Raw genomic sequence first — 25,787 nt, forward strand, 5'->3', positions numbered from 1 at the left:
AATCGCTAGTTTCCATAAGTTTATGATGTGTTACTGCTTTTATTATATTATAATATTATTGTTGCAAGAATAACGTAAAGGTTTTGAGTTTTGATTGGTTTTGTTAAGGACCTACAATGGTTCCAAGTTGTAGGTTTGACTTTGCTTTTGATTAGTTGACTTTTGAAGTTGAGGCATTTTGAATATTTTAAAGGAGAGTCTTCCGCTACAAGACTTTAATAGTTGCTTTAGCCGTTTTCACAGTAGTGATAATATCTTACATTTTCCTATTTAAAGTTTTAAATAGGGCAAAACAGGCATTTTAAAATAAAGGAATTTCTAGGGTGTTACAATTTTATACACTAAACAACTAACAATTATCTACAATTTAGTATTTACCAAACACTTTTACACAATTAGCTATGTATAACTAGCTAGTCAAACCATCTAATACAACTAACTAGTCATCAACCAATTAATACGACTAGTTACATCAGTCAACCACCAACTAATTACCATTACCAAAAGAAGTCATCATCATCGTTGTCATCACTGTCGTCATCATCGTCGTCGTCGTCGTCATCATCATCATCAGAAGCGGACGTTGACGCAGACGTAGGCGCAAAAGCAGAAGCAGAATTTCGTAATGAGTTCATCAAATACCACCAGGAGAAAGCCTCATTGCCATGTGCATCTTCATATCTTCCTGGACACAAATCAAGCAATCATACAGGTGATATGTTTTTGGATCTAAAGCACATAGGGAATATGGTGAATACATGTTCAATTCAACTTATTTAAGAATATGCTTATTTCATAAATGATCAAACTAGTTTAGACTACAATTTTTTTTATCGTGTTTCCTCATTACTAAATATTACTCCGTAGTGATTTCAATTTTATTTTTTTTCCAAAAAAATATATCAAAATAAGATTGTTTAATATTCGGAAAGTACACAATAATACAACATTTCATGACATCTCATTTGGTATTTTTTATTGCATACATATGGTCAAAGGTCAAATTAGGATATCAAATCATATCAAAGAAATTTAGATCAGATCAGATCATAATCTCATATCACATGATATCAAGTGAAGTGAACATAGCCTTAGACACTAAAAGTCTAAAACAAACTGCACATATTAAACCTCATAGTCAGTTATATATTTGCAAGGATTATACTTTGAAGATATGTTGTGGATCCCTCAATTCATCAGCACTTGCCTTCATTTTTGAAAAAGGTTGACTGGGTTAGCAGATGCCTCAACAGCTTAACAGTTAACAAGACCTGTATACTTCATGTTTGTCGGTCTTCATTACTTACACATGCTTATATAACTTCTTTGCATTGGAATTCATCATGCAATTCATGTCCATGCCATCTCTAAAGATACATTGTAAAAGTATCTCAGTTCTGACTTCTATTTACTCCAATTAAGCACAAAGTCACAAACCCTGACAGATTTGCAATGAGTAAAGCATGGCAACAACAACAAAAACAACAACAAAATTTTAGTCTTAAAATGATTTGGGGTGATGAGTAAAGCATGGCAAGAGACCAAAAAAAGCCAAACACATGGTCTAGTGTGATAGGTCACCTGAAGTCAGACCAACCCTCATCAAGGTTTCCTATATTGCCAGTAACAATTTTCAAATAAGACAACTAGGCAACTAAAACATTCCATCTGCAGCAAAATAGGGAATTAATGCCTAATTACTTAAGAAAAATTGTAGAGAAACATAACAAACAAAAGGATGATGATTGCAGAACTTATGCTGGAAGAAGGCACATAAAAACATCGACAACAAACATTTGCAAGCAAAATATACAATTTATCCTTACTTATTTCCTTCTTTTGATGTCCCTTGGTACAAGAAGAGGTCCTTCCTGATCCATTATGAGGTTTCCTGTACCGCAAAGGGCGCTTATTAGATGACGGGTCATCTTGGCCAGAAATAGATTGCCAACTCTGTAAACAACCACATTGGCAATAGTAGTCAGAAAATAACCATGTATTCAGTCCAAGCAGACTACAGAAATCTAATTTCATGGTAGCAAAAACATATGTGTTCTCAATCCTTAAGATTAAAAACATTACATAACTTCTCTTCAATCTTCCTATCTTATTATGTTTTTTTCCTACAGATATGTGGTTTGCGATAAGTGAGGTGTTAAAGCGAAAAACTTAAGTGTCAGGTAAGAATTCGATACCTATGTTGAGTTGAGAGTATGACACAGCCACAAAGATACATACTAAAAGCTGAAATACAGATCATCAATCTTTAAAAACATCAAGAAGATTAACCAGCATAATAGGGTTAATATTTGGGGTAGTGATGACATGACAAGAAAGTTCTTTCTATTGTATAGTAGACATTCTTGATGCCTAAATAGAAGTTGGTCTGAGTCTAAATTTTGCAGAATCTGGAACAGTGCATAACATTGAAGTAGTTAACATACTATGGGTGTAATGAGAGTTAATCAAAAAATACATCTAGTGGATGAAGAAGTCACTGTAGCAAACAACAGAATTAAGATTCAACAAATACATGCAAACTAAATACTCCCAAGCCCTCCTCTCTATTAAGGTTACCAGTACGAGAATGATCAGCTACCAAAGCTGTACTTTTGCTTCACTATCATACTCCATACACTGTTTTCGGTCAAGCTCATGATCCGAGGATCGATCACTTCACTGTGTTGTGCTTTCTTGCCTCTCACTTTTAAAGCTTTTGGTTATATAAGAAAGTAGCTTCAGTCTGATTTTCTAATAATCCCGAGGAGTTAGGACTCAAATAATGCTCTAGTCTACTAGTCTAGGCATTTGGTTTGATTGTTCTATGTCAATCTACAATTATGAATCTACCAGATGTTGACTAATTATATGTTTCGTTAAACCACAAAATAATAATAAAAAGTTTATGAGCTCAAATAATGTTGTCTTATGGTAATTAGTTGATGGGGTTTCAAATTTCTTAAGTCACAAGTTTAGCTTAAACTTTTGTTGGATGATGTTTATATAGCTACAAACACATGTTTCAAATTACTAGTCTGGTCATATTTCTACTGACACAATAACATGAGCATCCAACAGAAACACATTATTTCAACAACTTGACAAGCAAATAAAATCAAAATCAATCTCATTCTAAATGTTATTGGATTTGATAGAGTTTAAAAGCATCATCAAACTCTCACCTTAGACAGGTAATCAACACAGGCTTTCACATTCTTCATTAAATTTTGCTTGAAATGGTTCCTTCGATGACCTGACCTTCTGCTTCTGTAATTGCTGTTGTTTTTCTGCATTTCAACAAACAAAAGTACCACATGTCAATTGTCATAATAAAGATCCGGGATCAAATATCTTCTACATAATTTCCCAATCCCCTCGATAAGGCCAAAAAGTTTCTCAAATGCCCTTCCCCCCTCCCTGTAACATTTAATTTGGTCCATAAATTAAATCAGCTCAACCAAGACCAATTCAAACCATAATTCAAATTCAACAAATAAACCCAAGCTGCGCTTTTGTGCTTTACTCTCATACTCCGTGTTTTCGGTCAAGCTCATGATGCCACGATCAATCAATTCACTGTGTTTGGCAAGTGGGAATTGAGGGTGGGATTGGGAATTTTAATCCCAATTGAAAAAATAAGCCTTGTTTGTTTGGTGGGAATGAGAATAAAAAAGGGTTTGGGAATGGGATTATTTAGGGGTGAATTCCCACCATTTTATTACCTAAGGAGGGTAGGTAATAAATGGATGGGAATGGGAATAGGGGAAAAATGACATTTTTGTCATTAATGAAAAAAATGAAATAATAATCTTAGTAAGGGTATTTTGATAAAATTGTTATTTATTCCCTATATATTCTCACCCAGCATCCAAACAAGGTATTGACATATTTTCATGTATTCTTATCAATTAATTCCCAATCCCATTCCCACCTTTTAATCCCCAAACTCCCATTCCCACAATCCAAATGCCCCGTAAGTTGTAGATTTCTTGCCTCACTTTTTAAGCTTTTAATTATATACTAATGATATTCTAATGATCCCCAACAGTTAGGAATTTGATAATGCTCTAGTCTACTCATCTAGGCAATTGATTTATTTGTTATATTTCATTCTACAATGACAAATCTACTAGGTATTGACTCATTATATGTTTCGTTAGACATTGAAATCATAATGCAATCCGATAAGCGAATAAAATTAAAATTCAATCTCATCCCACAAGTTAGTGGTTTGCTAAATATTAAAAGTATCACCAAACTCTCACCTTAAACAGGTTACCAACACAAGCTTTCACTTTACTGATTATATTTTGCTTGAAATAGTTCCTTCCATGACCCAACCATCTGTAATTGTTGTTGGTATTATTGGATTTCTGCATTGCAACAAACAAACCATCACAAATCAATTAGTCATATTAACCCGGGATCAAATTTCGTCTACATAATTTCCCAGTCCTCTCTACAAGGCTAAAAAAGTTCTTAAATGCCTCCCCCAATAAATTAAATTAGCCCCATGAATCAAATTAGCTCAACCAAGCCCATTCAAACCAAAATATCACTTTGCTAAAACCCATTATCAACCACAACATATAACTTTATCTAATTCATCAAAAATCCAAAAATTTCGTAGGAATCAAAGAACAAAACCAATTTGCTAATACCCATTATCACCCACAACATGTAATTTAATTTAATTCAACAAAATACAAAATTTTCTTAGGAATCAAATAATAAACCCAAATATTTAAACCCAATTCAATCAAAACCATGTTACTTACTCCTCCTCTTGATAATAAAAACTTTTTTTTAGGGAAGAAAATAAAAGAATATTGAATTAAAAAAAAGTGGAAAGTGGGACTTACAGCAGTTGAGGAATTGCGACGAGCTCGGTGAAGAAATGCGGTGGAATGGAAAAAATGGGAGTTTGTATAATTGAAAGTGGAAAGTGGGGTTTTAAGGGCTGATTTGATTGAGGAATTCATGTTTATTCATTCAACTTAGTTTTACAGAAGCTAAGGAAATGAGAAGCGAAGTTGCCGGAGGTGGAGATGCGGTGGCCGGAGATCAAGAATTGTGATGAACATGGCGCTTGGTCTTAGCTTTCTAAATATTTTGTACAGTACTGTATTGTTTCTCCCACTTCCAGAACCCTTCCCAAGCTGCAACAGGGCAACACTTGGTTAAATTTTAAAGTTTTCGAATTTTAAAATTGAAATTTTTTGTCAAAAATAAGTGAACTTACGTTTTTCTCAAAATCTATATCTATATAAATACTAAAATAAGTAAATAACAATTGCTGATGTTATTATTACTTACGTGTCACTTTTTTATTCAACTAGGTTAGGTCTCGTGTCATGCACGGTAAGACCATGTTCTCTACACCTTAAAAAAATACAAGGATGATGTTAATTTTTTTTTTATTCAATTTTTTTTCCCTCCAAAATACAAGAATGATGCTAAATTTTTTTTTTCCCCTTTTTAAGCTATTTTATTTAACATAGCTTTGAAAGCATATTCCATTTGAATTTTTAAATTTTAAATTTTGGATTTTCTAACCATATTATGCTATTTAGTTATTTACGAGTTGTTAACAATAGTTAATAATATAATTTAATTGAAATTTCTTAATTAAATATGAAAATTATGCGCTTTCGGGAATTGTATATCCATATTTAATTAGAAATTAGTTAGGAAAAATAAGGAAGTTATTTTATTTCATTACGAGTTAAAAGTGTCTATAATTCAATTCTTATTTTAAAACTGTGCATCACACGGGGTTAATCTAGTAAGTTATGATTTTGATTAAGTCAAAATAAGTGGACTTATACTACCCCTCAATTTTACATGAGTTATTTTACAAGTTACCTTAATTTCAATATCGATAAATAATTTTTTTTTTTCATTTAATATTCCCTAAAAAACTAAAAAAAAAAAAAAAAAAAAAAAAAAAAAAAAAAAAAGAACATTCACCCACCAACTAGACCCATGCGGAAATGATGGGTGGATTCGAGGGTAGGGAAGGTGGTTGCAGGGGAGGTGGGGGAAGTGAAGGTGGCACGAAGCTGCAAAGGGGAGCCGGGGTAGGGGAGTTGAGTAAGGCTGAATACTAGTTCAATTTAGAAAGTTATTTCAGTTATATGGCATTGACCATCACGTGCACCTCACATTCTCACATTAGTACATCTAGGGGTGCTTATTGAGCGAGTCGATCACGAGATGAGGGGTGCTCGACTCAAAAACTGTAGATATGCGCTCAACTCGTACTCGCTAAAGTTTCGAGCTACTAAAACGTGCTCAACTCGTGCTTGTTAAAGTTTCGAGTCGAATAGCTCGCGATGTACTCATTAAAGTTTTTGCCCTTCTATTATTATATGCTTTTATTTAATTTTGTTCTTTTTTTTTATATATATTTTTTTATGTATTTATTATTAAAGATTCACTCTTTCTCTTTTGATAATATAAATTAACACCTTATTAAGTGCCAATTTGTTTAAATATGGTAACTTTATTTGTAAATTTTATATTAATAAAATATATTATCGAGTTTGCTCAACTCATGCTTGTTAACGTCTCGAGAAGAGTCGAGTTCGAGTTATGCTCAACTCGATTAGTTAAATTAAAGAATACAAAGCCGGGTAAACAAACCCAAAATCACAAACTCTGTTTTTTCTTGAGTTGTCTGGAATTCTCCGACTGAGGAGTGAGGAAATAGGGTTCTCTTTGGGCTTGCGCATCTCTTGTTCATCCATCTTCATTAGAATTAAAGAGCTCATCTTGTTAATTTTTCATGGTATTTGACTACTTTCCATCTTCAATTACATTGCTATTACAGTTTTTGCTACTCTTGTAAATTATATTCAACTTGAATTTGTGAGTTGCAGGAACTAGTACAGAAAGAGGAGCAGCAGACTCGGATGCCAATGCTAGAAGATTGTTTGAACCTATTAAGAGGCGAAACCGACGAGAAGCGTCTCGCCGGCTTACTGTTAGTCACCCGGTGTTGCGACAAGAATGACCAACAATCCATTCTTAAGGTGTATCATGCTGTTGGTGTTCGATTCCTCGACCGCCTTTTACGCACTGGTAATTCATTTTTAATTCATTCCTAAGTGTTTTTTTTCTTCATAATTTTACCAAATTTTGTTTGTTTTATGTATCATGTTTAAGCAGTATTCGAATTGGGTGTGTTAATTTTAATCTTCCTTTAATTATGATGCTTAATTTTATAAATAATTATGAAATTGGGATACAATTGCTGCCATAAATACTATGCATTTATTTTGATCGCGATCTACTATGCATTTCTGATAGGTGTGGGTAAAGGTAGTACAGCCAATAGCGGAAGTGACAATCGTGATGCATATCTGCACCTATGCATCACAGTTCTTGCAGCATTTTGTCGTGTTCCAGAAATAGCGGCGTCTGAAGACATGGTATCAAAGATACCCTTAATCCTTGAAATCATGGAGAAAGAGTAATATTTTTTTTTTATTAAAGCTATTTTTGTTAGATTATTGTCAAATCTGCGCATTTTTAGCTAGCTAGTTTTGTTGCACTTCGTGTTATGTATCTATACCCTAGACTTGCTTTTATGTCTTGAAGTTGTTGTCTTAGGCTCTTAGTCAAATGGCCATACTTAGTAGCTTTTACATTTCAAATGCAGGTCATCTTCTTCTATTTTGGAAGAATGCTATGAAATATTGTTTCTCACTTCATCAGTTTCTGACAAGGGAGTTGCTACGCTATTTGAGTCCGGAGGCCTGAGGTTGATTTCTATTCAGTTGCCTTCGCTTCCAGATGGTATGAAAACAAAATAGCTCTGTCATCTTCTTGTAGTTTACTTATGATTTATTTGTCTTCTTTGTTTTGAGTTCTGTAGCAAATGGTTTGCTGACAAGTATCTTGTGTGGGATATCTTTTCTTGTTGAGATGTTTGAATATGCATACCTCCTTTTTTTATTTAGTGATTTGTGGACTCTATTTGCAGGTTCTCAGGTCTTGGAACTTTCCTTGAGACTTCTCCAACTCATCTTAAGCAAAGTTTCTGTGGATGTCATTATAGGCAGACATTTACCAGAGTTGGCAACTATGGTGAGTTAATCTGTAGAACACTTTCTGTTTGATGTGTATTTGCACTCATTGGGACGGGTAAATCATATTTAGTAAAACTGTTTCTCAACAGACTGGAGCTGAATAAAATAAAAAGATCAAGGAAACAATACTATTAATTGGTTTTTGTGTTTACCTTTAACTTAAGATAAAGGATTTGGATCTATCATAGAAGCACTAAGCAAAGGTTGACATCTATAGAAAACTGATCACTACAATCCATCCCGATGCCACTCATTTGTTAGAATTGATTTGTAATGTGGCTAGGAAGATACTTATATATGCTAAGACAGTTGAAAGTGACTAAAAGAATTCAAATTGAGACAGAAAACCAATATTCATTAATTGACTCTCAAAGATGTAAATTACATGAGACAGATCCATTTTGTTATTTTGCTAAAATCAAGAATTTGGAAGTGAATAATAATCAACCCTCATACGTTTTGGATGACTGAGCAACAATAGTTTTAGATATAAAAGTTAGAAAATGTTTCCCCCTATAACAAAGTTTATGAAGCTGTTTCATACTTTAGCTTAAATATTTCCCTCAAATTTATTTTTTGGAAAATTATATTTGATCTTGTCTCCAGCAACTATCAAACATGTTCCTGCATCACAACTATTGCCTGTTCATCAAGAAATTATGAAGTCTCTTACTGAATCTTTATCTTTCAGGTTGTACCCATAGCTAGGCAGTTTGCTCTGTTTCAAAATGCTCTGAAATTTGACTTACTCCAGCTTCTTTGTGTTATCCTTTCATCGGATCATTCGGTATGTTCTTACTCCCGATGATGCTTTTAAGTAAACTCTTTCAAGCTCTTAAAGTGGCTTGGAATTTGATCATTCTTTATACGGCAAGGCCACGAACAAAATTGTAAATCCATAAAAGCCCTAATGATGCATCAAGGTTTTATATTATAGCTTGGAGATGAAGTTGGCAAAGATCTTCTGTTCTGACAGATAGTAGATCTTTTATTATATAATGGAAAAAAGGATTTGAATTAAACTATATACTATGGACTTTGCCAGAAATTTGGTCTCTTCTATAACTTTTAGGACAAGGGGTGTATAAGACTGGCTTTATGTATGGATTAGTGTCATACACAAAATTAATAGTTGATTGTGCAAACATAATATTTTGGAACAAGTATTGCCATCATGATAAATCACAAAACATATATATACTCTCCTTTCATTCCCAAAAGTTTGTCTTACTATAGACTTGTGTAATTGTGTTCAGGAATTTTTGGAAACAATGGGTGGTAAGAAAATGGTGAATTAAGTTAGAGTGAGTGGGTGGAAAGGTGTAGATAGTGTGGGTTAAGTAGAGTAAGGTTGTAAAAAAGTTTACCAAAAATAAAAAAATGTAAAAGTGAGTCAAATTTTCTGAAACACTGTGAAAAGGAAAGTGAGTGGAACTTTAAAATACAATCAGTTTAGTTCCACCTAAAGCTTGCTTTGCTACTTGGGCAGTTGTCATAGAGAAGATCCTAGTGGTGGAATTTCTTAAGAGGAGGAATTTTTACAATACAAGCCATTGTAGTTTGTCTCTAGGAAGAAGTCTGTCCATCATCTTTTCCCCTTATGTACTTGTGTTCTTTCCCTTCATCATATATCTTTAGCCTTGTCTGTGATGAACTGGGTTCAATCATTTTTACAACACAAGCCATTATAGTTTGTCTCGACTCTCGAGGAGGAAGTCTGTTTATCATCTTTTACCCTTATGTCCCTTGTGTTCTTTCCTTTTGCATCTATCTCTAACCTTGTCTGGGATGAATTGGGCTCAATCTAGTTTCAGGAAAGATACTTGTATAGCTTGGAAAATATGTTGAAGTAAACTTGGCCTGTTAAAGTGTGGAAAATCTTGTAGGTATTTTTTGCGGGACGCTTAGAAAGAATGAAACTAATGGATTTATGATGGTATAGCTTCCCTTCATCAAGGTTTTATATTATTTTCTTAAGTCTACAAGTAAATTAATAGGTTATGAGCGATACTTGATGCTACTTGATGTTGAGGACAAGCTGCTCCATCATAGCTCAAGCCTTAAAAAATATGAGCTTTGTCCTTTGCCTTCCTATTGTACATTTTTTGGGTAGGTAAGATGAAGGACCCTACCGAGCCGGAACCCAGGTTAGTGGGCTAGACAACCTGGGAGAGTGAGAGGAAAGGAAACCCCTTCCCTAAATTGTCCCTAGGGAGATTGAACCTCCAACCTCATGGCTAGAAGGTGCCCTCCTAGTGTACATGGCTGTCTAGGTGACTCACACGCTCACATACTGTCTGTCACAGTATATTGTATGAATACTTGTCAATAAACCAAAAAAAAAAGGTGTTTGTGTAGCCTGTTGCGAACTGCAGTCATGTTATCGTTTATGGTTATGAATATGATTGTCGATTTGATCTCGTTTAGTTTTTTCATATTGAGTTATTCATGACTCTGAAAACCTCTATGATGATTTTGAAATATTTTAGGTTCCTCTGAAAAGTGCACTCCGAGCCATGTCCGATAATAAATGGTCTGCTTATGTGCGTGCTGGAATTATGGATATTTTACAGAATCGTGTTGGTACGTTTATCTTGCTATTATAATATCTACTTTTCATGCTTTTTTCCATTTAATTATCTGCTTTATTTGTGGAAAGCTAACTTCATGATCATAGCTTTAGAAATATCTCTTAACACACATAAACAAGCTTGAGAAAAAGATTGCCGAAGCCTTTTTCTATCTATATCTTCCTTGTGCTAAATTAATTACGTAGTATGTTTCTAGCTCATGGCTTACTGTACTATATATATTGAGCAAGAGCCGTGTCATGCTTGGGTTACAGAGGGTCTATGATGCCTGTTTTCAAAGAATGTTGAACTTCAATCCTTTTTTAGAAGGATCAAAGGGAAAGTCTTGCACTTGTTAGAATGCCCTACATTGTTGCTATAAGGTCTCCTGGCTTTTTATTAGCCATGCTCCACTCTAAGCTTAATATCTTAAGGCTGATTTCCGTTGTCTCTCCTTGCAGCTGCGGAGCAAAAGATTCAGGCTCTTATTGTGGCTGAGACAATGCTAGCTATGGTGGGAGAAGGGTGGCTGATTGGCCAGTTGGATGTCCCGGATCTGAATAAGTCCTTTCCATCTGAAAGGTAGGCAACATGTGAATTTCTGGTTTTCAATCATCCATTTCAATTTGTTTACACTGCTGGACTTTTAAATTTATAGTTCCCTCTTTCCATCAGGTGCTTGTTACTTGTTCTAGAGTCAGCACGGGTTGAGATTGCTGTTTTGCTTAATGAGCTGGCATACTTAAAATATGAAACAGCTTCATCAAATCCTGAGGCCTTCCTTTTAAAGAGACGTAACTTGGCTATTGTGTTTTCGTTGGTCGAAAATATCATCAAACTCATCTCTAATCTTAGTGAAGATGAAGGTAATGCCGTTTCAACATTTTCTTTGCTTTTAAGAGTAAAAAAAGGGATTTATTCAGACTTCTCAGAGCATCTGCATTAGTTCTTAAACATTTGGTCATTTGGATGCGATACGAAACTTGGAAACTTTAAATTAGAAGATAATTGACCATGTTTGAGTGTACGATATGAGACTTGGCAACTTTAACTTAGAATTAAATCAACCAACGGTCTTGGCGATGTTGGAATGTGATCCTCAGCTCCACACCTAGGAGTGTAATGAGCCTGACTTGTTCGTGAACAGTTTAAGCTTGGCTCGGTCAAAGTTTGGTCCAAGTTTGACTTTTGGCGGCCTAACTCGGGTTTGAGTTCAGCTCAAGACTTTAACGAGTTGAGCTGAGGTATGCCAAGCTTGCTCCAAAAGCTCGTGAATAGGCTTAAACATTCTTTTATATATGAAGATTATATATTATGTGTATATGCAACAATATATTCATCCTGGATATTACACAATAATAAGTTAGTTTCGTCGTCAAAATAGAAAACTCACAAAACTACAATTTTATTAATAATAAATAAATGCAAGTAAACTAAGGATAATAATAAGTCAAGCATGTTCGTGAATAGCTCGATATCGGAGAGGTCAACGCCTGGTCAAAGTTTGACTTATCAAGTTTTGAGCTCTGCTCTAACATGAGCCGAGCTGACCACAGTTTTGGTTTAACTCGACCGATTAGCACCCTATTCACACCAATACACTATATCACTAATCTCATAATGGTTCCTTACAAAATATGCCTTAAGGGAGATAAAAGTAGTGGTAATTTGATGATTTGATCTCTTTCTGAAAAATGTAGTCATCTTGAGTACATATGCATAAGATTTATACCTCCTGGGGCCTTAGCTAATGGCCGTGTTTGGAGAAAAGCTGAAAGCGTGTTGGCTGATTTTAACTAGCTGATTATGTTAACTGATTTGACTAACTTATTTTATTAGCTTATCGTAGAAAAGTGATTGGTAAATAGCTGATTGTTTAAAGCTAATTGATTATGTGAAATGACCAATAAGCTAATTGTAGGGTAGGTAATTCATATAGGTTTTTGTTAATTAAATGGGGGTAACGGTGTCATTTCACCATAAGAATTGAATAAGCTAATTGAAAAAGCTCCTAAAAGGAGCTTTGAAAAAGAGCTTATTAGTGGAATAAGCTCTTTAAATAAGCTTCCCGCCAAACACATTGAATTAGCTTATTTAATAGTCAATAAGCTAATATTGGTCAAATAAGCTAATTTTTCTCAAATAAGCTAGTTACCTAACACAGCCAATAGCTATCTTAAAGCCAATAGCTAGGACACCAGTTTAAATATAAATTGTAATCATTTGCTCTACAATGAACATTCTGATTATTGGGGCTATCTTAAAGTTTTTGGCTAGGAGACCAGTTTAAATATAAATTGTAATCATTTGCTCTTCAATGAACATTCTGATTATTGGTATTGCATTGATACTGTTGTTGGATCTTTCTTACTTTTCACAATTTTTGCTGGCTTCACCCCCCCCCCCCCCACCTTCTTGTCTGCTGAATTTGACCGTTGAAGATTCTTATATATTGTACTCCGTAGTATTGCTAGTATTTGTGGAAACTTTTGTTTGCATATTCTTCTTTTAGTTGTCCATATATAAGTAGTACTTTCTGCTTGGCTAGAATGTAGAGTTCTTCCTTCCTTCATAATTAGTTGCGAATGATTATATGTGTCTCTATGTGGTAGCTCTAATTTTTTCCATTTGACTGACACAAGTCACTAAATTTTTTAATAAATGACACTGACGATTTTTCTGAAACTGCAGAGAGTATTATTAGTGAAGGCACATTCACAAAGGTCATTTCTGGACTTAATGAGACAGTTGAAGTAGTCCTTGAATATCTTAAGGATGCAAAGGTAATGATGTGGTGTTATTAAATACAGTTAAAAGATTCACAATATTAAACTTATTCTTAATGTTGTGAAGGATCATGGTCAAAAGAAAGGGGATGATCTTCTTGCTTCTGTACGACTTGTTGGAAGGTGTGCCTATTTTTCTTCTTTTCTTTTTTGTCAGCTCCAAAATCGGAGATCTGTCCCCTTTGAGGTTGCTTCTGATACACTTTTGTTTAGTTACTTGGCAGAGACTCCCCTTGCCAGCAAAGAGAAGGTCGAGGAGCTTCTAGATTATTTGCTGTCAATTGAAGGTGAAAATGAGTTAAGGTAAGTTTAAGTAAAAAGTACATTTTCAAAGTCAATAAAATTTCTTTCTGAGTTTAAATAGCATGTTTAATATATTTTTCTGTGGCAGTCCTTTTCTTTCTAGAAGCTTCTTGCTTCCCATGATCTGCCAAGCAACGATGACAACTGAAGGAGTCAAAATGCTGGCTTCCTCTGGAGCTTACAAAGCTGTAAGTTTCTTTTTGTATTTTTATAATGCATATGACCAGCTAATTGTTTACTGAATAGAATTGTGTGGTGATGCAATTTCTTTTGTAAAGGTAATGGAATTTAGTTATTGATTGATTTTCGAAAGGAGATTGTGGGCAACATGTCTTTCTTTTTGTTGCTTCCACTCGGCCGCTCCCATATACAGCAGTAAATTAGCAATAATATACCAAAAGAAATTAAAAAGGGGGGGGGGGGGGGGGGGGTTGGGGCTAGAGAACCCTCTTTTTTTTTTACCTCAGTCATTAATGTCTCAGGATTATTCAATCAGTTTTTATTCTGATTATTCTGTGTAATTGCAGAGTGTATGCAACAATTCTGTATTCTATGCTTCCAGCAACTGCATTCTTAGTAGAAAAGCTCTTATTCTACCAGAATGTGGAGCTTTTCATTTTTCCCAGATTGCTTGCTTATTGTATTTTGATGCACCTCTTCTTTAAACTCTGATGTGATTATAAATTTGGGACTCCAATTGATGTTTCATTTCTCTAAATGCTCATTTGGTTATCACATTTGTTGTTTCCTCTATTGGTGTCCAGCATTATCACAATCTGAACACCCAAGTGACTTAAATTGGGTTAAAGGGAATTTCTAGCTGTCTTAAAGTTTTAATGAGTGAAGGAACGCCCTTGAATATATTGTGGGAACTTTCTATGGTCCTAACCCACTTAGTGAACTTATAATAGCAATGCATGAATAAAATTGGCAAGACAATTTCTTCTTTATTTTGGAGTAGCAATACAATATTCGTAATTATTCCTTGATTTTGGCTTCCTTGTCTCCTTGTTTTGTTAATATGTGTCAGCTAAACTCTTTTTTTTTTTTCCTTACATCTTAATCGTTTTGGTTCCTGGGCAGGTTATGGGGTATTTTGTACAGCTAGTGAGTGAAGATTCCCGTCTCAGTGAGGATAGTGATTCTTTATTGTTAACATGTGATACAGTTTTAAACTTCTTGTTGAAGGTAATACCTCTAGCAATATTGTTTCTTTTCCCTTGGTTATTTTACATTAAATGGTACTTATTCATTTATTTGTGGTTTTGTTTTTGTCTTGGTTTTCCTTAGAGGGAACACATCAAAGTTCAGCTGGATGAAGCTGTGTTTGTCCAAGTCTTGAAGGCATTGGCTTATTGGACAGGTACCTTTTTTGGATGTCAGATTCTCATGTTGCCTTTGGACAGTGATGAAAAATCTGTATATCTAAAAACACTTAAATTTTACACTTTCCATACATTTGCTGAACTTGTTTAACAAAGGCAAAGGATGTTGAGCTTAATCTAGTAATACGTGCTCTGCATCTCAATGTTTTGTCTTCTGCCTACGACATTTTCTTTTTATGGGAGACTAGCTAAGAATAAAAGACTGACAGCTGTTAGATCTGTGATGCAAGACCTGAAACCAGGCTCCTTGATAAGCTACTCTTGATATAAAACCTGGAATAACCTAAGTCATAACAAATTTGACTCTTAGGCAAGTCTAATAGCCCATGCCTGAAAATGATCTGAATAAAATGTCTTCTGTGTTTTTTTACTTGCTTTTGATCTATAAATATTCATGAATAAATTTACGACACCCCTATGCATGTACTATGTAGATCAAAGTTATGTTTGTATTATGGGTTTTATAAAATCTTTAATCTAGATTTGAGCTCTATATTTAGCTACAAATCTGAATGCAACTTGCTTGAGAAAGAAAACTGAAGACCTAATCCACCTTTCCCACCCTCCCCTACATTAACCAGAATCCAGATTCAACATTGACCTGACCTGAACCTCATCCTGACCCAACATGATTCTGACCCATGTCTAAATTGACTGGAACCAGCACACACATACACACATAAAGGGACTAAATCTAGGCCTGTATACCTGATTTAAGTCAAACCCAAACTTTATATAAATAATCTCACTTTAACAAGTGTTTGAAATGGCCCAATCCATATTAGTGATATGAACCCACAAAGTGAGGTACGGTGACCTGAAAACGACAAGTTTCTGACAAGCTTGGGCTGTTTGAGTTAGCGTTTTTAATATGTGAATGCTAGAGATGAACACACTAGGAACCAATAGTATCCCAAAAATTGCTGTCCACTACTATAAATTTTCCTGTCTTTCATGTCTTATGGGGGAGTTGGGTATTTTACTGACTGGATTTGCCGATCTGGTGCCTCTGGAGTCTGGACCCATCAATATGTAAGATAAATTAGATACAAGCCATACAAAATAGTTCTGGTTGAAATTGTTAGATGCAGTGTATATTTAACACAAATCAGCTCTTACCATCAAACTTTATTCATCTATTTGTTTTCTTATACAAGGCTATTGTCTCTGTAATGGCCAGAGGGAACAAGTGACTCAACTTACATCATGATGGCGTCAACCATATGCTCACTTATTTTTGACAACACATCAGAGAAGGCCCTTCTGGCATATCCAGGGATTGATATAAGCATTTTACATAAATTGTCTCAGCTCATTGCAAGAAGCTTGGTTGTATGTGCACAGGTAAGAGTTGCAATTTTTTCAATCATGTACATTTTATGTTGAGACATGCAACATTTGAGAATCTGCATTGTTGTTCTTGCTTCCCTACACACCTGCATGCATACTTGCTCACTCAATTTGTGAGAGAATGGTGGAGAGAGGGAGTGGGAATAGGTGGGAAAGAACAAAGGGGGTGTTTTCACAACCACCTCCTGATCATAACCTACATGCAGCTAGAATTTCCCAAATTCCAATGGTTCGATCTTGATTGTACAAACATTTGTGTTTCAAATATATCCATAACTTTCACAAGATGGTATACTTCCTATTCACTGGGTCATTATCTTTTTTAAATACTGCTTAAACTGTACAAAACTTGAGTTCTGAAGCATATGATATAAGGAGTCAGATTTCTCAATATTTTAGGAAACATGATCTTATCTAGAAACTTGGTAGAATCCAACAATAGAATTTTCTGAATTATTTCAAAAATCAGTAAATGTTTTCCATTTGGGTTTGTATTGTATTGGATTAGTTGTGACTGACTCATTATGTAAATGGTGTTAACATTTCGATTTAGATATTCAACCCACCTGGAGAGCCTCTTTAGATAAATTGGGATAAAAGTTTAAGAGAAGTAAAATACCAAGCTTCCTCTGCCGCTCTGCGTTTGTTATTAAAATTCACGTTGAGAAATGCACTTTTGCAGTCAAACATAGTGAAACTGTTTTGGTTAGGAAGAGGAAAGAAACGACATCTTATAATTAACTTCTTTAGATATTATGTAGCTCTTATGCCAAAACCCATAATGTCTCTATTCTTTTGTCTGAATAACAATCCTATAAATCCTTGCATGGAATATTGCGTATAAATTCTGCTTGTTTTACTGGTGGGATTAATTTTTGTTGCTGCAAATTAATCAGGGGATGAGTTCACTAGTAGACATGAAATCATTTGTTTGTATCTTAAATAAAGAAACATTAAATCTTAATTTCCTTATGGATATAGCTATGTACTTTTCTCTGCTTGATATTTTCTTGGCTTTTCATGATAAGTTGAGATCCTTCTAAAATTTGATCCTTGTAAAAAAATCCGTCACAGGAAAACTGCAACAGTGCAAATTCGGATGTGGATCTTCATCAGATAATAGCTGCAGGTTTGTTCAACTTCTCTGAATCTCTGATACCCAAGTTGAGATTGTGTGACATAAAGTTGGTTAAATTAAGTTTCACTTTACGGACTGTATTTTTATCTTATTGTTATTATTATTATTGTTATTGTTATTGTTATTGTTATTATTAATATTTCGGTTCTTCCTTCGAATTCTAATTGACAAAAAAGGCATGAAGCATTTCTTTTTTTCTTTAGAAGACCAGTAGACAATATTCTATGGACACTTTCTGCATGTACTAGTACTCTACTTATTTAGGTCTTCTGCATTATTTTGAGCATATCATTTACAGCACTTCTAAACATCGATCACAGGTTATTCCCGATGGGCTGATCGATTTCCCCTTGTCAGAGAAGCGGTTGGGAGATGAATTACATGAATAGGTGTCACAATTTTTTGGAGTTTCTGCTGCTGTTGTTGCTATTGCCGTTGCCTAATATCATTCAGCTATATAGCTGCTGTACATTAATACCTGAGAAAGTACTGTAAATCATCGTTTCGTGTCCGGCTGGAAAGTTGATGTAGCTTGTAGGAGCGAAAATTTTGCAGGGGAAAATTTAATTAGTGGTTCATTTGGTCTTGTAAGAAACATCTATTTTAAAATCCAAGGAACTCACATTCCAAAGAAAGTTAAAGTTGGGTGTTTTATAAATTATAACCTGTAAAAAGCATTGTAAATCATGAGATTACACAAACTGTAATGTTAACATAAATATGTGTATCTGCAAAGATTATTTTCGAGTAATTGATTTTTTAAAATTTTAATTTAATATAAAAGTACATCAAGAGAACAAGGTGTATGTCTCTAAACAAATAACTTTGGGAAAGCCTAGGGTATCATATGATGCTTATACATTTATACCACAGTAATTTATGCAGGACATCATTTAAAATTTGTTATTTTGCTCTAATCAGACACTACTAAAACAGGCTTCTCCCTTCCCTGGCTCCCTGCAAAAAGAAATTTAGTAATTCCTGTGTAAAAAAATCAATTAAGGGCAGTTACACCACAATTATTTTATATTTTGTATTTTATATAGCCAAAGTAAGACATGCGAGTACACTTAAATAAACAAATTGTCAATTCTTGTCACAGAAAAGAAAAAAAAAAAAAAAAAAAAAAAAAAAAAAAAAAAAAAAAAAAACTAATTGTCAATAATGTTACAATATACGAAGTAGTAGCTAATACTCGCTTCACTTCGTTGTAAATAGCAAAATAATGAATTTAAGTCATTTATTGTACATTTTTTGCTCTCTTCATAAACATCTTACAATATGTTGTAGTATTTTCTGTATAAATAAATTATACAGAAATGCAGTCAAGATCTAATCAAACTAGAACCAAAAGATTCAAACCAAGTTATATCAAGCAAAGAGATGAAAAGCTTTTTAGTAATTCAGCTCTTCTGTAATTGAAAAAAGAAATTTCTTTAAACATTCTTCCGCTCTATCACTAACATAATGTCCTAAGACACCTAACAGACAAATTAGCACTTAATCTACCTGTATTACAAGAACAAAAAGTATCTTAGAGAAGCTTTGATCTAAAGAGAAACCAAAAGGGAAAAAAAATGAGCATTAAGCGAATAAATTGATTTCACATCATATACGTAGTGTAATAAGACTTGCAAGCCACTGCTAAGAACAAGGATCAGCAGATCACGTTCAGAACCAGGTTGTCGATAGTAAACTCAAATTCAGCTTCTCACTTGCAAGTGTTGCAACACTGCGACACTGCTCTAAAACTTTGACAAACCTTATCCCAACCTTTTGAGCCCAAATATTAAATTAAGCTCAACAGTTATCAATGAGTTCCCCTCTACTATCCCATGGCCGGTTCTCAAAAGACTTCCCCATGATACTGCGCTTCTCATTTAAGGTTCCATCATCAAGCTTGTACTCTGGGAAGTAGTCCAGAAATGTTTTATTGCCTATTTCATCGACTCCATTAAATAAAAAGCTCCTCAACAAATTCTGTGAAATAGAAGTTCATTAAAAAAAAAGTCTTAGTTTAAATTATACCCATATTACAAATTAATTTAGCTAGAAGATAGCTCATCAGTTCAAGAAAAATACTCTTGCTTTATCTTCCCCAAGCAATCTCTTCAGCATTGGATGCCCCGGATCCTATTGCATATGTTACGTTAGTATCAGGCTTATTATGTTATAAACTGGGATGGTGGGAATTGTGGAATCAGATATTATGGAAAACATTATCACAATAACACATAGATGTTCAGCCATAGAAAGTGTGGCATTCAGACGAGAACAAAAACTCTCCACCTTGGCAAAATCTTTTCTTAGCCCACTAGAAGTATTTCTCTCTGTAAACCATCCCCAACCAAACGTATTTCAGTGTATACTATATACGAAGTATAATTCACAAACAACATATTGAGGAACAATCAAGTCATTTTGCAAAAGCTTAATAAATGATACTGGTGGAAAAGGAAAAGGGGAAGATGTCTTTACCTTCTCTGCTCTCCAGGTAAGGTATTTATGTTGTGCTTCACTGTTGAGCATAATTTGGTCAGCAGCAGTCTCCTCCACTGCCTGTTCCATCAAGTCAAGCCATGTCTGCAGATACAACAACATATTTTAAGGATTTGTTAATGGTGTTATGTGTCCTACTGAGTAGAATCATTAATTCAGGATATAAAAACCAATCTACACTTTTTACTTCTTCCTCGAAACAATTTTTAACTATTATTTCAGCAATATGACAAGATCTCCATAATCCAATCAATAGATAAGCTAAAATAGATGTTCCTAACAGATTTCCCCATAACTTATTTGGTATAAATTTCCAGTTGCAACCTTGCTCTCTCTTATCAACAATGGTGCCCACCCATATGCGTAAACTTGTTATGATTCTTAAAAAAGTAATACATGGTTTTAGGGAAATATTCTAGGGACAAACTAAATTTGAAGGTTGAATGACAAAAAGACTAGACAAACGAAATAAACTGATACAGTCACCAGCGAGACCAAAGAAACCAATTACAGGTTTACAGCCCCAAGAATCTGCTGCACATATGACCCTGGTTCCAACTTGTGATCTGGTGGAATGTAAATTTCACTAAAAACCGCACATTGTATAATGTGAAGTCGTGAACTATTGATTATAAAGATATGGTCTATGACTTCCATTTCCAGCATCAAATCATCTCCAGCTAACAAATCAACAAATATAATTAATTGCCTCTGCTGTTATTTCATGCAAGATATCAGAGCATTTGAGTCAATGAGTCAAGTCTAGAAGTTGATATTCACCTTGTAATAGTCACTGAATGCGTCAAATAGAATATCATGCTTGTCTTGACTTGTGGAAAATCTTGTCCATATAACTATTGGTGAGAAAAACCTCAAAGATTCACCTGTAAGTTTTCCTCCCCATGGCAAAAGCTGCATATAATCTGAATTAAAATCAGTGAAATTTAAAATTGGTTAGGAGATGATAGCATCAAGACTTGATCCTGCAATGTAGAAGAATTACAAACTTACTTCAGCATACTTAATGCTGAGAGGCATTAAGCTTTTGTAATACTTCTCTTTGTATTCTCTATTAGTAATGACATCATACAATGGGTTGAGATCCCTGATGAAACCGTATAAAAGAAAAGGGACATTAAACATAAAAGTGTGATATAAATGCATAAAAAAGAAACCAATGAAGCAAGAGAACATTCATCAGCAGAGCACCACACACACACAAACACATACACTAGTGAAGCAACATTGAAATGGGTACAACTTACAATACAATAATATTCATCGATGAGCTGCTGAAAAAGTTGGCACAAAATATAGGCAAGTCGAAAGCAACTTTTGGGAAGATGCCAAAGTCCAACACCTGTATAAAATATTGTCATGGTAAAACGAAAAGATAGGTGAAATTGCAAGAAATAATAAGTAAATGAGTGTTGTAGGAAGTTGTTAAGAAATAAAAGTCGATTATTATGCTAGCATAGTGTAGCTTCTTCTTCCTCTTTTTTTTTGTGTGTTGGTATTTTCCCAAGGAACAGGCTTATCTCTTCTAAATCCAGAACTCTTCCAAAAAATTTTGTTTCGAAGGACAGGCGGGTTCACCCCCCCCCCCCCCCCCCCCCCCCGCCCCCCCAACCTATCAAAAAAATCTAAATCTTCAAACCTTGAGTCTTCTTCACTTCCCAAATTGTATTCCAATTCCAACAACTACCCTTAGTACGTTGGTAACTCCACCAATTATGATCCATATTATACACAGGTTATCCTGCTTATTGTGATTGCACATGTATACCTATTGACGCAACATTCCACACGTCAATGTTCCCAATTCCCAAGGCTTCCATATAATTTTAGGACAGCAAACATTATCCCAAGCTACAGACCCTGCCTTCCTGCTATAGTACTCCCCACTTCTAAGAAAGCTCTGCAAACTTCAATATTATCAAGCACTCCTAGGCAACACATACACATGAACTCATAATATAAGCAACGCAGAATTTATCAGCTGTACCCTGGCCTAAAAATATAAGTTCCCACCGCTGCCACACAACTAAGGTCATGTTTTGTTCACCTTATTTTTACTTATTTCAGAAAAAAATAAGTTCTGATCACATCAAATCAGAAAAAGTTCAGATCAGATTATCGTTTTATGTGAATTTTTTGATCGCTGAATATCTTTAATTTCGTAATGAAAAAAATTATGAAAATCACATATTTATAAAATACACATTATTACGAATCTAACAAGACCCCACTTGATATTTTTTTTCCATATAGATTATCGTATAATTAAGGTCAAAGTTTGGTCAAATTTGACATTCAGATCAGATAAGTTCAAATAAGCAAAAATAAGGTGAACCAAACAAGACCTAATTCTTCAATATAAAGTGTTTTGACCCCATTATAATGTGTGAGATTAAAACTCCTTGTAGCTCAAAACTACAATATGCATGGAATCATAAAATTATAGGCTAATACCTAAACACTTATACACATAATGCCTACATTGAACCTGCTGGACTGCTAGAAAACTTGATATTTCACAATATCTGTCCAAATTTCAGGACAAGGTGCTCAATAAACAGCAAACCATGATGCAAACCTACAGTCCACAGCCTTACTTGCTCCTATCCATTATATCTCAGTAAGACTTCAATCTCATGGATTTTGCACCTATATATAGCCCAGACTAAGAAATTCAAGATCTATATACAAAGTGCTCTTTTAAAGGCATTAGATATTGGTGATTCAATTGACATTGACATCTTCTTAAAACAAGCTTACCTATTAAATTGGTATCTGATAAAATCTGCATACAATGTGTTCGTTCTAACTTCTAATGCAATGAATGCTGGTGAAATCAAAAGACGATGATATCTTCGAAGCAATAGGTATACCTACTAAACTGATATGTGTGTCATGTACATTTCAATTTACGTAGAATTAGCATATTCAAGCATTTTTATAAAGATTTTCAGAAAAGCTACACAGCAGACTAACTCTTGGGCATGGCCAATTATTTATCTATGATCATTTATTAATTTTTCTTACACAGTTACACCCATAAGAATGTATGTATAAGGGGGGCAAAAAAGAAAAGAAGAAATACCTGCAGTGAATCACCCCCGTCAATGTGCATACTGCGAAGTAGTCTAATTTTAGAATCTTCAAAAGATTGAAATTTGAGGTTGGCCTTTCCATCTATAGCTTCAATATGGCTAAATTTTTTCTGTTAAACACTCAAACAATAATTTGAATAATTAAAGAAAAAATAAAGGAATTGAACAAACAAAAAATTGAGATGCAGAAAGTCTATCTTCAGAGACAAAAATAATCCTACACAATCAGCAATTGCATGACAAAAGATGCACACTGGACAAACTAGTTTGGATTTCCCTCCCTTATGAACCACGATGTAAAGTTATATGGTTTGATGCTTGGCCTAGAGGCATTTGAGATAGATTAAAAACTACCTCAACGCAATATAGTTTAAGCATCAACAAAACAGCCATCAAGAAGACTACAGTGAGATATTCCAGGAAAACACATGTTCCAATTTATTTAATACCAACTGACCAATAAACAAGCATCACAAACCACCCCCCATTAAAAACACAAACTATATCAGACTTAAATATCCAACAACCAAACTCCCATCTCCAAAATGGCATGATTGTCAAGCCCTTCTTTCCCCGCCCCCTCATCCCTCTAGACCTCTATATGAAATAGATAATGAATATTGTAATCACTCCACAAGATCGTACAATTTGAAACAAAACATCAAAACCCTCAAAAAAATAAAAATAAAAATAAAAATAAGGGGGTTTGTTGATAAGTTTCATTGATTGCCTTCCTAAAGTCATCTATCAATCTCGCATACCTAGGATTTAGTTTTTTCTGCATCATTGTTCCCTAATCCTACCTTTAGAAATCATAGCAAAGGAATGTCATATTTTACTCCCAATGACCCTATTCCTCAACTTCTGCTTCTTCTCCATAACCACCCAATCCCCTCCATAACCCCATATTATTCTCCATAACTAATTCCATCATAGAACCAAATAAAGGAAAACGATATCACCATATACTTCCAATCGAAAACAATATCCAGCTCAAAAATGGTTTCCTCCAAACCAAACACAACCTACCAATTCTCTCTGCAATCCCAAAACACCAACTTCATATGAATCATATCACACAAATCAGATGAATCATAGGCAATAACATGACAACATACCCTTCTTTAATGATCAGACCTTCAGTAACTCCTAATATCTTTCTAATGCATGGGATTCTAACACATAAAAGATTAACTAGCCTTTTGGCCCGTTCGATGCACGGGTTCTTATCTAGATTATTTCATATGTAGATATGTTTTTCAATAGTTGAAACTTTTGATATGAAATACGAAGTAATTATTTCATTGCTAAAACTTAAAAGGAAAAAAAAAATGAGAGTAGAACTGTGGAAAAAAATAAAGGAATTTAGATACATATATATACAGGAAGATTGTAGGATATGAAATGACATATTGGTTTAAGTTATATTTTAAGTCTATTAGTTGAAAAGACAATTTTTATATAATTCAATTCATTTGTTTATGTGATGTATATTAATTGGTTCAATTTTTATAACTTCATTTACTTAATTGAATTTGTAAGTTATAGAATGTATAAAGACTTAAACAAAAAGATCAAAAGGGTGACATGTGTTATATATAGTAGTGAGTGACTTGTGATGACATGTGTCATATGAAAAATTATGGGTTGTGTTTTTAAATACTAAGTATAGATATAGATAGATTTATAATCAACATACTGTACAATTGACATACCATTGAAATTGTGATATATCAACTAAAACCCAGAAAATAAATGATTGAAAAATCAAAGAGGAAGCAAGAAATAACCTGTAAAGGAGAAGGCATGAGATGGGTACGACGCTTAGTTTCTTCAACAGCAAAGTCTACAAATTTTTGATAAGATAAAGCAGAAATTACTTGGCATCCCACTTTAATCTTCTTCTTCTCTTTATATAAGTAAATTCGATTGTTGAACTGAGAATTGGGGTTTGGCTTCACCCATAAATTCATACTGAGGCATTCCATTGAAGAACTCTGTTAAATGTCGATTTACACTTAAACAGTCTGTTTGGATTGGAAGAAGATAGAGGGAAAGGAAGGGAGGAGAAATGGAGGGGACGAGGGGTGGATTAAGGAAAAAAATATCAAGTCGATGAGTTCGGGGTAAAAATATGACGTCGAGTGGGATTCGGATGATGACACCTATCCATCTACCCGTTAAATTTTTATATATATAAATATTTTTTTGATAATTTAATGTCTATTGTAATGTTAGGAATAGAGCTGTCAAAAGCTGATACGACACAACAACCCGACACGAAATAAGCGGGTTTGGATCAAGAATTCTAGAGCCGTTTAAGTAATTGGGTCGACATGAACCCGACACGAAATTAAACAGGTTAGGTTTTGAGTTGAAATTTTCAACCCGAAACCGACACGCATAACCCAATTATATTAATGGGTTTAACGTAAATTTTTAACCTGAATTCGACATGCTTAACTTGTCCATTATAGTCAAAATAATTGAATTTTCTTATATTAATCTTACTAACCCTTCTAACTACATAATTTGGTAGTATAAAAAATT

At 34.2% G+C, this 25,787-nt stretch overlaps 3 protein-coding genes across 5 annotated transcripts; 1 reads left to right on the forward strand and 2 right to left on the reverse strand.

The window, feature by feature from the left end:
* Positions 1-252: 252 nt before the first annotated feature.
* Positions 253-5,213, reverse strand: LOC145630920 (uncharacterized). The gene is made up of 5 exons (XM_081683041.1): positions 4,863-5,213; positions 4,266-4,373; positions 3,183-3,287; positions 1,827-1,953; positions 253-685 (listed from the first exon to the last, which is right to left on the reverse strand). The coding sequence occupies exons 1-5, from the start codon at positions 4,980-4,982 to the stop codon at positions 498-500; spliced, it is 648 nt and encodes a 215-aa protein (XP_081539167.1). The 5' UTR covers positions 4,983-5,213; the 3' UTR covers positions 253-497.
* Positions 5,214-6,634: 1,421 nt separating this feature from the next.
* On the forward strand, positions 6,635-18,344 carry LOC145630921 (uncharacterized). Of its 2 annotated transcripts, XM_081683042.1 has the most exons (18): positions 6,636-6,790; positions 6,882-7,083; positions 7,312-7,474; positions 7,664-7,800; positions 7,988-8,091; positions 8,785-8,880; positions 10,583-10,676; positions 11,125-11,245; positions 11,339-11,529; positions 13,355-13,446; positions 13,517-13,572; positions 13,663-13,752; positions 13,841-13,940; positions 14,836-14,940; positions 15,043-15,115; positions 16,318-16,481; positions 17,562-17,616; positions 17,946-18,344. In XM_081683042.1, exons 1-18 carry the CDS (start codon positions 6,788-6,790, stop codon positions 17,999-18,001), a joined length of 1,902 nt encoding a protein of 633 aa, XP_081539168.1. In that variant the 5' UTR covers positions 6,636-6,787; the 3' UTR covers positions 18,002-18,344. The 2 variants fall into 2 exon arrangements, with proteins under 2 accessions (XP_081539169.1, XP_081539168.1); XM_081683043.1 differs by lacking the exons at positions 17,562-17,616; positions 17,946-18,344 and having other exon boundaries at positions 6,635-6,790; positions 16,295-16,479.
* A 513-nt stretch (positions 18,345-18,857) lies between these two features.
* Positions 18,858-25,396, reverse strand: LOC145630923 (phytochromobilin:ferredoxin oxidoreductase, chloroplastic-like). Of its 2 annotated transcripts, XM_081683044.1 has the most exons (8): positions 25,028-25,396; positions 23,228-23,347; positions 21,390-21,484; positions 21,136-21,229; positions 20,905-21,036; positions 20,104-20,208; positions 19,708-19,758; positions 18,861-19,605 (listed from the first exon to the last, which is right to left on the reverse strand). In XM_081683044.1, the coding sequence occupies exons 1-8, from the start codon at positions 25,223-25,225 to the stop codon at positions 19,426-19,428; spliced, it is 975 nt and encodes a 324-aa protein (XP_081539170.1). In that variant the 5' UTR covers positions 25,226-25,396; the 3' UTR covers positions 18,861-19,425. The 2 variants fall into 2 exon arrangements, with proteins under 2 accessions (XP_081539171.1, XP_081539170.1); XM_081683045.1 differs by lacking the exon at positions 19,708-19,758 and having other exon boundaries at positions 18,858-19,605.
* Between the last annotated feature and the right edge of the window lie 391 nt (positions 25,397-25,787).

Source organism: Chenopodium album, chromosome 5, assembly GCF_948465745.1.
Source record: "Chenopodium album chromosome 5, dcCheAlbu1.1, whole genome shotgun sequence".
NCBI classification, from domain to species: domain Eukaryota; kingdom Viridiplantae; phylum Streptophyta; class Magnoliopsida; order Caryophyllales; family Amaranthaceae; genus Chenopodium; species Chenopodium album.

Bases quoted from the DNA above. Each gene is read 5' to 3' on its own strand.
- LOC145630921 (XM_081683042.1), top strand. The intron at 11,530-13,354 runs GTAATGCCGTTT...CTGAAACTGCAG, and splicing joins TAATCTTAGTGAAGATGAAG to AGAGTATTATTAGTGAAGGC. The intron at 13,941-14,835 runs GTAAGTTTCTTT...GTTCCTGGGCAG, and splicing joins CCTCTGGAGCTTACAAAGCT to GTTATGGGGTATTTTGTACA.
- LOC145630923 (XM_081683044.1), bottom strand. From the start codon at position 25,225: ATGGAATGCCTCAGTATGAATTTATGGGTGAAGCCAAACCCCAATTCT. The intron at 21,485-23,227 runs GTATTTCTTCTT...TATTTTATACAG, and splicing joins ACGGGGGTGATTCACTGCAG to GTGTTGGACTTTGGCATCTT. The intron at 20,209-20,904 runs GTGAATATCAAC...TTGTATCTGCAG, and splicing joins CATTCAGTGACTATTACAAG to ACATGGCTTGACTTGATGGA.
- LOC145630920 (XM_081683041.1), bottom strand. From the start codon at position 4,982: ATGAATTCCTCAATCAAATCAGCCCTTAAAACCCCACTTTCCACTTTC. The intron at 3,288-4,265 runs GTGAGAGTTTGG...GTTGAAATGCAG, and splicing joins GTGTTGGTAACCTGTTTAAG to AAAAACAACAGCAATTACAG. The intron at 1,954-3,182 runs GTGAGAGTTTGA...GGTTGTTTACAG, and splicing joins GTGTTGATTACCTGTCTAAG to AGTTGGCAATCTATTTCTGG.